We start from the raw sequence: 12,622 nt of genomic DNA, 5'->3' as shown, positions 1-12,622 counted from the left end.
TGGTGGTGCAGATTTTGCCATTCTGCAATTTTGTGAAAACCTTTTTCTGCAGTCTTTTTTTCTTTCAAATTTCATAGTTTTTCCCAACATTTTCAGTCATCCTAATCCTTGCTTTCCTTTATGAGTAGTTTTTCCACTGACTGCTAAAATATCAGCTTCGCTTCAGCAAAGAGAGAATATAATCAGCAGCACTGCAGCAGTTTTCTCCTGATCTCACTGATTGGCCCTAATAGGGCCGCCACGAGTGTGATTTAGACAGGCTGAGCCTGAGGCTACTGGAGGCTATCCCTGCAGTGTATCAATATGGACGTTAATGAGCAAATATAAAGTCAGGGAAAACTTAATTATCAACACCATTTTGGGAGTTAACGAACAGTGGGGATGAACTTTCACTTTTAAAGCACTGCTTGGTATCATGCTGTCACAAATAGTAGCATGGATATTCTTACATATTGGTCTGTTTCGTGTGTGACTCGTAGGTGTAAATCTGTTTAGGACAGCGCTAATCAGTTTCCTGGAAACCAGCGTAGCTTGCAGGTACAAGGTGCTACATTGAAGCATCAAGCAAGGTTCATGTATACAGATGTACAGTGTTTATTGGTGTGATAGCCCAGCATCTTCCCAATTATACAATGGAATTAAAAGGCATTAGGTGAGAAAGACCCAGGTTCTAATCTCTAATCCATTTCTAAGATACTGTTTTGTTTGGTAGCGCTCTCATACATTACTAGTCTTATAGCGAGCAATAGGAGAGCTAAAAAAACACACTTTCATCATTGCAAAAACTTAAATATTGCAACATTTTCATATTCAGTGATGAACATAGCAACAACACGAACAACCATGTTTTTATCTGATTAAGTCTTAAATGATAATTGATGGTATTACACAATTACATACATACTCCACAATGTGGTAAATCTCGATAAATAAATAAATAGATCAACACAAACATCCTTACAGCCATGTGTAACCATGGAAACCATCAGCAATTACCTGAATGTTTGCAGCACTTTCAACACAAAATCAAACGACTTTCTTGAGTGCAATTTGTAAGACCTCTGTGTCTTAAACCTTAATTAACCTTAATGTCATCAACCAAAGATGACACAGTAGATGTGTAAGTTACAGATGAATCGAAATAACACTTGTCATTTCAAGTGTCCGCGTAGCTTTCCCGTTTTGTATCGACCCGTTTTCTATATAACCACAATCCGTCCTTTCTAAACTGAATGTGGCAGTGAAATATTGCACATCTAGAACAGGAAGGGCAACCCTATATCCTCTAGGCTGAATGATGTGATATCTGGTCCCACTTCTTGTTGCATCATCACATCTTGCACGTTGGTGTCACTCATTGTTTTTTCCAAGTCGTGGCCTGCGCGTTGGTCGTACATGCAGGCCGGCAGTTTTCTGTAGCTGTCTTCCGTCAGCATTTGGAAGGATAGTCCGTCACAGTCTGGAGTGTTTTGGTCATACGCGGAGGTTGGGGAAGTGTGGAGGATGCCGTCGGTGGTTTGGTCGAGGATTGAGCTTATCTCGGGCGGGTTGGCGGCGCCAAAGGGCGGGCAGTCTGAGCCGAGACCGTAGAAATCCCCGCTGCTTGGCGTCCCGAGGGGAGAGTCGAAGAACATGGAGAATTCTGACAGGGAGTCATTGGAGCTGCTCGAGTCTGCTGCCAACGAGTCGAAGCCGGTGAAGTCGCACGGTTGTGGCGGCACGTCATCACTGCCGGCGCTCACCATGTCGCACAGCCGCATCAGGTTGTCGATGGCCTCGTCGGAAAGCTCCAAAGAGTCGGACTCGAAAGACATGTCGGAATTCAGCGGGTCACACAGCTGGTCAGGGTCCAGCAGCTGACCGGCAGGGAAGGCGTGGTCGTTTTGGAAGCACTCCCAGTGTTGGTTCTGCCGCTCTGGTCCAGGACAGTCTATGAAGTTATTGTTGAAGATGGCGGGGTTGATGGAGGGAACGCTGGAGGACGGTGTGGTACTGGAGACAGAGTGATTCGCTCTCATCTGTTTGAACTCTTTGGACTTGACGCTGCGGACCTTGGAGTGGAACTGGGGGTAGGCCATGTGTTTCTTGTGGAGCTGTTTCTCGATGAATCTGCGGTGGTTCACCTTCCGCTTCTTCAGTCCCGCCAGACGCCGCGGTTTTTCCAGCGTCCGCATGATGCTGGGTGGGGGAAGATTCCCATATTGTACGGCATTAATATCAGCAGCAACCAAGAGCAGACATTACATTACATTTTGTATAAAACAAGCCAAAGTGTGACGATATGGCTAGTTTGAAGTCATTTTAGCCAATATATATTATAAGCGATTGTTGACAATGGATTGGTAGTGCGGTCGAAAACAAGTAAATTACTCCACATGGAAGACTGAGCCATGCAGTTAAACACATTTCGACCCGAGGCAGCTGCAACGGTTCCCATGTCATAGTCACGAGGATTTCAAAACGAACGCTGTGACTAGTATGTTTTTGTCCTTTCTGTAAATTTCCATACTCATAGTACTTACCAGTGATAAATGATATAAAACATGGTGAATTGTGTTTTAGTTTACAGATAACGTGCGCAGATCGTTTGCTTGAACTAAATGTGAATATCAATCAAATCTAAGAAAAGCCCCAGTCTCACAGGTTTGTGTCTTCTGTCTAAAAGTGCTAGTGTATGAGTCTTCTTATGACCATGCGAATAACTATTTTACGACTAGCCTTGCTTGATGGATATATTGTCTGCAGTCTACTTTCCCACCTGTTTGATGCCACGTTGAGAAACATCAGGAGGTCGCACTGTGGATCGGCGGATGTGGACGATGTAGACGTCGGTGTGGTACCGGTAGTAGTGGTGGCGCCCGACGGCGGCCCATCGCTGACAGCGTCGCGGGAAAGTGTGCTTCCACACGGCTTCTGTGATTCTTGCCCCTCAAGACAAGTGGCAGTGACATTGTGCACGGAGAAACAGCTTTCGTTTGAAGAGTATCCAAGTTCGTTGACAGACGGGTCGCTGTCACTGTTAAAGGATGCGATGTTGTGTATCGACGGCAACTCGTAGCAGGAAGAATGTTCCGAAGTGGAGAAGAAGAAGGAATTTGCGTCGTCCATGGCGGTGGCTGTCCTTGCCTCCGGAATGCTGATTACGTGGCTGTCGCTCGGTCGGCTCATCTCTGTCGCGTTGGCTCGCAGGGGATGTCTCAGGGACCGGGAGACACGACAGGGACTGCACAAATGCCTGCGCGAACATAACCATTCACGAGATCGCTACGGGTGGTTTCCATGTAATTTCACAATTAGCGTGCTCCGCCCCTGCGTTCAGCAATCTTGTGTGGGTAGACTGCTCCGCTGCGCCGCTCTCCTATCAAGCCTAAATCACTTCTAGTCCCTGGCTATTATTTGATTCCGAAGCTCTGCCAACAATCAAAGAGCTGCCGTCTGGCAGCCAGGTGAGCTGATTCGTCCGCATCATCGCTTCCCGCGGGCCTTCCTTTTCCTACTAGGAAAGAATTGGCCGGATCGAGCAGAATAGATTCGCTTTGATCTTTGGTCATCTACTCGATTTGATCCGGCTTCGATCCGGACTGCTTTAATCTCCAAGCAGAGGGTGGCAAACCGTAACCAACCAACCAACCAACCAACCGACCGACCGACCGATCGACAGGCAGTATCCCTTTGGCCAGACAGTGACCAATCCGCCACCAAATATCTGCTTGGAGTTAAGCACTTCTCCGCCACAGCATGTGTTCATCCACTCACAGCCGCAAGCACACCGAGTAGTCATGCTATTTTTCGCTACACTTATTTGTAAACTGTCCCTTAGGCGTTTTCTTATAGATATCCGTATGAGTTGGTTGCTAAATATATGTAATCATCGCGTCGCTATAAAGCCGGATGTTCAAATCAGATTGAAATCTTGCTATAACTGTACCACCAATGAAATTCTCTCGCCAGTGGTAGTTACCTTCGCCAAGAAGGTTATGTTTTCAGGGGAGTTCGTGTATGTGTGTGTGTGTGTGTGTGTGTGTGTGTGTGTGTGTGTCTGTGTGTGTGCGCGATAACTTGAGAAGGCCTTTATGGATTGTCTTGATACTTGGTAGGTGGGTAGGTCTTGATGAGACCTCAAAATGATTAGATTTTGGACCCCCTAGCGGCTTGTTATGGTACTGCAGCTGAACTTCCGGTTTTGATATCTCATGATCTAGACATGCTATGGTGATGAAATTTAGATAGTAGGTAGCTCTTGTGCTGGGAGAGAAGTGACGTGAGTTTAGGCCCCCTAGCGGCTTGCTCTGGAACTGCAGGAATAAATTCTTGAAAATATTCAAAAGGGGATAATTCAAGAACCGGTTGACGGATCGTCGTGATTTTTGGTATGTAGGTAGCTTACGTGATGCTTAATATAATTATGTGACAATTATGCAAATATGGATGTAATTTGTGGGGAAATTCTATAAATCAGCTGCATTCCATGATAGGACAATTGAAGCTTGTGACATTGGTAATTGACAACGAGAGAAACACAGGAAGATGTTGATTATGTTAATAATGACTTAATTTGCATAATTAATGAGAAAATTTTATAATTATGTAATGATAACTGCCTGGAATTTCATACTTGTGGTATTTGAAAGTTAAATTGAGATGAACATCATTGAACATAATTTATTCAAATCAGGACCTCATTTGCATAATTGATTAGGAAATGCTAGAATGCATTCTTTGTTAATATAAGACTGTCTTTTGGCTGAGATTATGATAAAATGATATAATTAATGAAAATTAGGTTCCTATTTCTTAAATCAGGGGGGAATAATCTAATCTAAACTTTGTCAGTCATAAAGTTTAACATCATTTGGCGAAGGTATGAGATCGGGGAACTCTAGTTATATATAAGTCGGATTAGATTATCTTACCCATCCAAACCTTGGTGCTATATTTTCCTCATATTCTGTATAAATGTATGGTCATTGTGCTTCCTCTGCTGGATTCTTGTGACACTCGTGTGTTCTCTGACTGTCTGAGAATGCTGTAAGTCAAGGTCAACTGTACGTGCTACAAAACTTTGTCATATAGCAACGATATAGACCTTCACCTCCATGGAATGCAATGCAGGAACACATGTATATAATGGTGCATAAGTGTATCAATTCTGGTCAGCGAAAACCTAAGCATCTAACACACAGATGATAGTAACGGAACGAATCGAAGCCGCAGTTATCCTGACTTAAACAGATCACTGCTATCCTTCCGGCGCCTCAATATATCATTAGATTCGCCTAAAGATAGATCATTAATTGAATGTGCTCTTATTCAAAGTCTTACATATACCATGCATATACACCCAATTCATTAATGATATTGACGTTATGACATACTGTGTGGTTCTTGAGCTAAGTCACCATGTTATCAAACTACAATTACCCACTTTCACGCTTGTTAGAGAGCCTATTCATCAACAGTAATGGAGGCTTTGTTATGTAATTGCCGCTAATGACCGGAGGATGAGATGCGCGTACGATTCAGCCATCTTTAAAAAGATGATAACGGTTATCAGCGGGAAGCATCACTGTATTTTCCTGTCGAAGTGAGACGTCAGTACCAGATGCCTGTTCTCACACACGTACATGTTCACATTCCCAAGCAGATGTAGGGACGGGATGGATACTCCTCAAGCCGCGTGCACTGTTAAAAATGTCCGACGTAGACTTCCACAGCTCACGTGGATGGGGATATTCCAGGGTGGCTTCAGCTGACGATGTTTCGGCGGCAAAATCGTAACCAACCGACAATACTAGCATCCAGCCGGTCACCGAACATCTGCTTGGAGATTAGGCTTCAATAATCAATAATCCTCAATAAAGCCTTGTATTTTTTAATGCTTATCACTTCTTGGATAGACAATACATATTGAAGTTTTTTTCTCAGAACAAGCAATTGCGTTAGACTGGCCATGGCCTTATGTTATTATGACGTCAATGAAAAGTCTCTGTAGTTCCTTAATGGAATTTAAATGGGCCAATGAAATGTGGCGGTCTTCGATCCAACGTGGCAGCGAGAACCAATGAGAACCGATGTCTCATCCTGAAATGAACAGGTACAATCTCATCCAGCTGTTAATTGGTTGACTGAGGCAGGATCAGAAGATGTGTGAGAGGCGCTCCGGAGGTGAGTTTTCTTCCGTTCTTTACGGCAGAATTATGCTTAAGAATAATCCTTAACATGTACATTTCCCAGTGATATGCCTGTGTATGGAAGCTGTTGTCTGTCAAGCTCGTTTGTGAGGTGTTGCTGACAAATTGTTACAGAAACTTACTTGTTTTTTCATAGCCTAAACCTAAATCCTCACACTTATTCAGTATCTCACTGTTCAACAGCGTCACCTGGCTGAAAAGCAACGAGTTGCAGATCTTGATGACAGGGATCCATCTTCAGGTTAGTACTCTCATTGCTGTAAATTTATCACCTCAGAAGCAGTGTTCATGTTTTACTGTGGCACCGGTTCGATGTCCTGTTTTCCCCAAGTGGGCGCTTGTGTCATGTGGGCGATAGGCAAGGTATGTCAGCTGTCTAGCAATACATTGTCAGATTGGCAGGGCAGAACCCATTTGCCTGGTGTAAATAAAGTTACTAGTAAGGAAAGTCCGATAAAAACGCCTAAAACACCCACAAAATAGTACAAAGTCTAAACTTCTGTTCGGGGAATAGAATAGGAGGCCAATCATACACCTTGCCACTCAGAATCTGCCACTGTAAACCATACAAAGTGAGATGCTGTTGTATAGCTCAGCCATATATTCTGTAAACAGTGGACAAGAAGAATGGTGTGAAAACTGTACTTTATCCAGACTGTACCTTACCCAAGTCGCGCCTCTGCAATGAGCGACAAACAGTAACACACAGTAATTTAGTCTGTACTGTATTCGTAAACAACGGAACGTTGGTATAAATTTATGACTCCCTTCCCGTCAAACGTCATTAGACATATCCCAGTGTGTTCTGAATAGCGCCCTCATCACCTTTCCATCCGCATTTGTGTCAACAACGAAAAAAGCAATTACGTCTCTTTAATAAACTCAATTAGTGCAACGTGTTGGAGCATTTTGATAGGAAGAAAGCTCGCTGATATCCTCGCATCGGATCCCCGTTGCCCTTCGCCGAACAGTGTTGTGTTGTGTTCACAGTCCCGTAAAGAGGAACTTTCCACGAACTGCAGCTGGATGGAGCTGAAAAATAGAAAGACGACGTCGTGTACAGCAAACCTTTCATAGCCATTTAGTTCTCATAGCTACTTAGTCTCTCCCAGACTTGAGAAGCAGTTGAAAAGAGTAGACATTGGTCAAATAGACAGATAACATGCCAGAGGTCCGCCGCGGAGTACATTTGCCGCTCCAATTTCTACTCTTTCCAGTCGCTTCCGAAGCCTAGAAGCTAGCCTACGTACGTTTGTACGTTAGATATAGCTTGTATGAAACAGACGAAGGAGAGAATCTTTGTCTTATATCGTATTTGACGTTTTGTTTTAGAAGAAAATGTTTTACCTTCTTGTTCTCAGGGTTGGTCGGGCACGGTGGTCTGGGAACGTCGAATACTTTGGGGTCCTTGATGCCCAGCGTGACATCAGTTACGCCAAGAACGCTCAGGCTGGGTTCTGATAAGCATATAACGATAATGTCAAAGGGAAACGTCAGAAGACATCAGAAACACTTTTTCATTATCTTGATCTCAAAAAGGATGGTGTGATAACAGACGAATGTGTTTTGAGTCTAATCAAAATGTTGTAGTTGTCAGTTATTCTCAACGCAGATCCTACGCGTACACGGTGGCAGGACAGTAGGAGAGGAGTGTCTATTAGCCACTTCGGATCTGCTTGGAGATTAGTTGTCATTGATATATGATGTTATGCTTGCATGTACGTCCTTTCAGTGCAAGGATATGTGTAGTAGAAATACATGTGTTTTGTAAAAGATCACAAACAACAATACCCTCTGAACTGACTCTAACACATCTGATATAGGGATAACGTGTGTTGACAGGTTTGCATCACCTGCAGGATTGATTAGTACTTCCGTCAGCATGATGCACCCTTCTCTGGTCAGCTCCACAACTCCACTGCCGCCCAGGAGGGGGTCAACCAGAGACCACGAGTCCACTAGCAAACCCTCCATCCCTCCAAAGTGGAACGAGCCCATGTAAGTAGAGTTACCTAAGGAAAGAAACCACATTGTGTGCAGTTGCAATAACATGGTTACCGGTAACGTGTTACGTATACCAAATATCATTGGGGCATGTTGGCTCTTGGCTTCTGTAGGCCCTAGGTACAGCCTGGATTCCAAATGGTACTTCGCTACAATGCGATGTGTCATGGATGACTCAGGCCATTAACATTACTATTATTATGGTTGGTTTCTACTTCATGACTCTCGACCGGGACCTACGCCGAACCCACTCCCAGACATGCTTTGTTAGCAAGAATCGGAATTAGATTGACATTCTACATATTCATCTGGTATGATTGGATAGATCTTGCCAAAGCCTTGATCCTCTACGACTCATTGCCCGCTTAATCACATGCTTCATTTCTTGTTCGGGCATTACTCAATGAAAACGTCGCCAAACCAAGTTTTATAAGACTCAGAGCAGTAAAGGTTAATGATGCCTTTGATGTGCAGACGACCGTCTAGCTGGGGCCAAGACTGGCACTCGCTACTCCGGCGCCGTCAGTAATTTTCATTCAGTTGACCTATGTGATATGCGAGATTCTAATCGCAGAGAAAGTAAAAGGACTGTTTGAGACTTACTTGGTATACAGTTCAGCATGCCCGGGTTCATCATCATGCCGACAGTGCGAGACATCCCTGTGTATAGTGTACTGCTCCATCTATTTAACATCAATAGGACGTGTCAGCTTTAACAGATGTCCCAATCTAAATGCAGTCACTTGCCTAACGTTGTAGAGTTACTGGCACTACACATGACATTCTTCGGGGACACAATTTCCTGCTAGCAGTAAACTGAGTGCCAAACATACCGGGGAGTGCCAAAGTCCAGTCGAGAGCAAGTGAACTTTTTTGTAATGTGATTTACACAAGAAGAACTCGCGATTCTAAAGGGATCTCATGATAGCCTGGGTGTCAGCCTTGTTAGCTTTCGTCCCCAAGATCCACTACCGGCCAAAAGTACGTTACGTTCCTATGATATCCAAACACTTTTCTGATGTGGATACTTAGTATACTGCGTATACGGACTATATCTAGTAAAGTAAAGAAATGTGAGGTGCCGTACCGTGCTGTAGTCCATGATGACCTTGGTAGGGGTCGTTGCCCCCAGCACTTCCACTGCGATCTTCTTCCGTGTGAAATCATAGGATTCTCGGACTGTCACGTTCTGCAAGCCTGTCGTTCATTACAACAGTATTCAATGCTTCGAAGTGAGACAAACAAACAAAAAAACAAACAAACAGACAGACAGACAGACAGACAGACAGAACAAACAGAAGATGGAATATTTAGATTTGCACACCACTGAAACACAGACAACAAAAGATAAACTTGAATTAAATATTTTCATTGCGATTTCTAACCTATGAATTGGCCGGACTCGCGGTAAATAGTTGCTGTGCTTGATAACACACAGTCCTTGATTATAACAAAGAGTAACCTTACCTGGCTGTCCTGACGTGACATAACCCTGGATCATGTGGACGTTACCCTCCCACTGTTTGGGCACACAGCAAGGCGCTGGTATTGGGGGCTGGGCCTCGACACGAGGGGCGGAGAAAGCCGAGAACAATCCCAGAATGAAGACTATAAACAATACATTGTAATCTGAATTTTCTTAGATGTCATAAGGAGATTTACCTTAAGGCTTACCAGAAAGACAATAAAAGATCAGGAGTTTGACATTGGCCACACTAGACACTGCCTGGGCTCTGAGTCTGCCTCTTACCTGCAGTCGATGATCTCAACATCGTCCTGTAATGTGAGGCCTGAGCTTTCCGAATCGGGAAAACTTTGGACATTGAAATGTGACATTCACGACGTTTTTGTAGTTTCTTTATTGCTGACTTTGTCTTGCGTGACTATCAGGGTGTAGTGAAGTCATCATATGTGACAAGGTCTATGTGTGCAGTGTGTAAATGATTGAACCAGATGTACACGTGACTTACAGTTTGTTGTTGTGACGCTCAGGTATCAAATGTCGAAATAGCGGTCAGGTGTGGGCTCAGTACGCAGACATGCAATTACCTTCTTTATTTCACTACAGTAGTTCTCATTGGTTTTGTCACAACCATATCCCCAGCCACTGGGCTCCAATGATATGACTCTGAGGAATGAAATATAATGCCACCGATGATGACATAGTATGTACTTTATTACTGGTACAAGCCGGTACTGTGCCCAGAAATCAGCTCCCCCATAGTCGTGCATGGTATGTCTTCCCATTGCCGAGGTTAATACCAGGGCAGCATCCCCGAAGAGGGTGACTATAGGGAAGACAGGGAAACATAAACATGGAGACGAGAGATGTATCATACCGTAATGTACCTTAAGATTTATATCCACTTCATAACAGGGTTGAACAGAACGCCCCAAAGATTACGTTCAAGGAGACCACGAGGTTTTGACTTGTCGACCTTGATGCCTAAGTGATAGGTCTAGAGGTCAAAGAGGTCAAACCAATCACACTATATGTTTACGCCGGAAGGTGTTTTAATCATTAACTACAGCCACCGCTATCGTTTCCATGTGCGCAGACTTGAAGTAGTCTTTTCAGGTTATTGAGCACATTTATGTCTCAATGTCAATCGGCACCGCAGGCTGTGTCATGCCATTACCGGTAACTGATGTGTACATCATTCACGAGTCTTCAATGATATGGATTACCTTTTTGGAGAGGCCACTTCACTTCAATGATGCCTGCGCAAGGTACGGATCCTAGTATCCCCTCCCTGAAGATCATACTACTTTGATTTCCAAACAGCTTTGTGGTTTTCGCTCTTTTATGAGCTTTCATCTATGTTTTTTTGTCGACACAAGACGATCAGACAGATGCATTTGAAAGGATCCTAAGTCATCTGCCAGTGCGTGGACTTTGCCTTTCGTCATTTGTTCTGATGTACAAAGGGGACTCAGGATGGGGGTCGTTGACCACATTCATTACACTTCACTGCTACGTAGACAATACTTCCAACCGGAATTAATGTGTTCTACCGTATAATTCCGGGGTCAATAACACGGATAGACTTTCCGCCACGCCAACAAATTTTAGCACTGATACTCTCCAAAGATGTACTGATGCTGCTTCGTGGCCAGTAAACGGTCAATATCACTTCTCTGAGGTACCTTATATGCCGCTGCCTCGACACATCTCAGCTTTGCTTCACTCTTGATAGCAAATAGATCAACACTCTGTGTCCATCGGTTTCAAGTCAGTATGGTGCTGGCAGAAGATTGGTGATTCTTTACCCTTTTCATGCAGCACAAATTGGCAAATTCATGAGGCGTAGTATATTTTGAGAAAGCAACTTGAATTTGAGAACCTTTCCAGAGTCTGATATGTTGGCTACGATCTTGATAGTGAAACTACTGATGTAACGACCTTGACAACACGACCAATACATTTATGATACCAGTGTGTCATTTACCTGAACGGATACCAATGTACTGTTATATTTCAAAGTTACATGTTTATTTATGATGGTAGAGTTAAACCACAAAATACAGGAAAGGCAAGGAAATTGGTCTCCAGCTTTTACTGCCACAATGAACATGTTATTTTCCATGCATGGTGCAGGCTTAAATCAGATTTTCGATTCCACCTTTGGTTGTATCTTTCCTGTCAGCAGGGTTCCAACCGCGTCTCCGGATGTTCCCTTGTTATCCTCCCGGCGTGGTTTTTGTGCTCCGTACAAAGCCGACTTTACGTGGCCTGGGCACGAGAACGCAGAGGATCATCATTGTAATGGAAGGCGGGAAACTACTTCGGCCGAAGTTTGAAAGCAATCATCATCATCATCTATCGGCTAACAGCCGGGACTAAGCTAGTGCAGATTTCTTTCCATACAGCCCTATCAAGCATTACATTTTCTAAGTCATCAAAGTCGATTCCAGTGTCTCTAACTAAGGTATCGGTGAATGTCAAACTTCTGGAGTGCACTCGTCCACGTGGTTTCCACATGAGTACAGATGAAACAATTTCTTGCTTGGCTCGGAGACAATGTCCAGCGAACATAACTCGACGGTGGGTGAGTTTTTGAGACAGTCTTGGGAGTCCTCCATAAATTTTTTCGAGAGTGGCATGTTGCCTCCAAGATATATTCTGTGCCCTCCGCAAGAGTTTTGTATAAGTCCCGTCCAATCGTTTTTGAAGCTGACAGGTAAGTGTCCAACTTTCTGCACCATAAAGCAGTATCGGTTCTACAAGGGTAAGAAAAACTTGGACTTTCAATTTGTTAGGGATATTAGACTTCCAGATCTTATCCAATTTGTTGCATGCTTCCCATGCTAGGGCTTTTCTAGTTTCAAAATCTTTCCTTGGGCACATAATGAAGGAACCAAGGTATTTAAAGTTTTCTACTTTTGTAATGAGTGCCCCAGACAATGATCTCAGTTCTAATGGTCCA

At 43.8% G+C, this 12,622-nt stretch overlaps 2 protein-coding genes, 1 long non-coding RNA gene and 1 pseudogene across 3 annotated transcripts in view; 2 read left to right on the top strand and 2 right to left on the bottom strand.

Annotated features, from left to right (window-relative positions):
- Positions 1–349: 349 nt before the first annotated feature.
- On the bottom strand, positions 350–3,766 carry LOC109484237. Its single transcript, XM_019787509.1, has 2 exons — positions 2,759–3,766; positions 350–2,178 (listed from the first exon to the last, which is right to left on the bottom strand). The coding sequence occupies exons 1-2, from the start codon at positions 3,166–3,168 to the stop codon at positions 1,257–1,259; spliced, it is 1,332 nt and encodes a 443-aa protein (XP_019643068.1). The 5' UTR covers positions 3,169–3,766; the 3' UTR covers positions 350–1,256.
- A 2,100-nt stretch (positions 3,767–5,866) lies between these two features.
- LOC109484375 lies at positions 5,867–8,108 on the top strand. Its single transcript, XR_002141071.1, has 3 exons — positions 5,867–6,165; positions 6,375–6,432; positions 8,034–8,108. It is a non-coding gene; the product is annotated as an uncharacterized LOC109484375 (long non-coding RNA).
- On the bottom strand, positions 6,909–10,118 carry LOC109484317 (annotated as a pseudogene).
- LOC109484350 (melanin-concentrating hormone receptor 1-like) overlaps positions 8,119–12,622 on the top strand; it is a 37,678-nt gene continuing 33,174 nt past the window's right edge. Inside the window, exon 1 of the mRNA XM_019787606.1 lies at positions 8,119–8,189. The gene's annotated coding sequence lies outside the window, so the exon portion shown is untranslated. The remainder of the gene's footprint in view (positions 8,190–12,622) is intronic.

The sequence above is a fragment of the Branchiostoma belcheri genome, unplaced genomic scaffold (assembly GCF_001625305.1).
Source record: "Branchiostoma belcheri isolate BF01 breed outbred unplaced genomic scaffold, Haploidv18h27 scaffold11, whole genome shotgun sequence".
NCBI lineage: Eukaryota > Metazoa > Chordata > Leptocardii > Amphioxiformes > Branchiostomatidae > Branchiostoma > Branchiostoma belcheri.
Note: the sequence above shows the minus strand (reverse complement) of the source record. Positions and strands in the feature narration are given on the sequence as shown.

Coding starts and splice junctions, on each gene's coding strand:
- LOC109484237 (XM_019787509.1), bottom strand. CDS start 3,168: ATGAGCCGACCGAGCGACAGCCACGTAATCAGCATTCCGGAGGCAAGG. Junction 2,179..2,758: donor CTCAACGTGGCATCAAACAG/GTGGGAAAGTAG, acceptor TCCCCCACCCAG/CATCATGCGGACGCTGGAAA.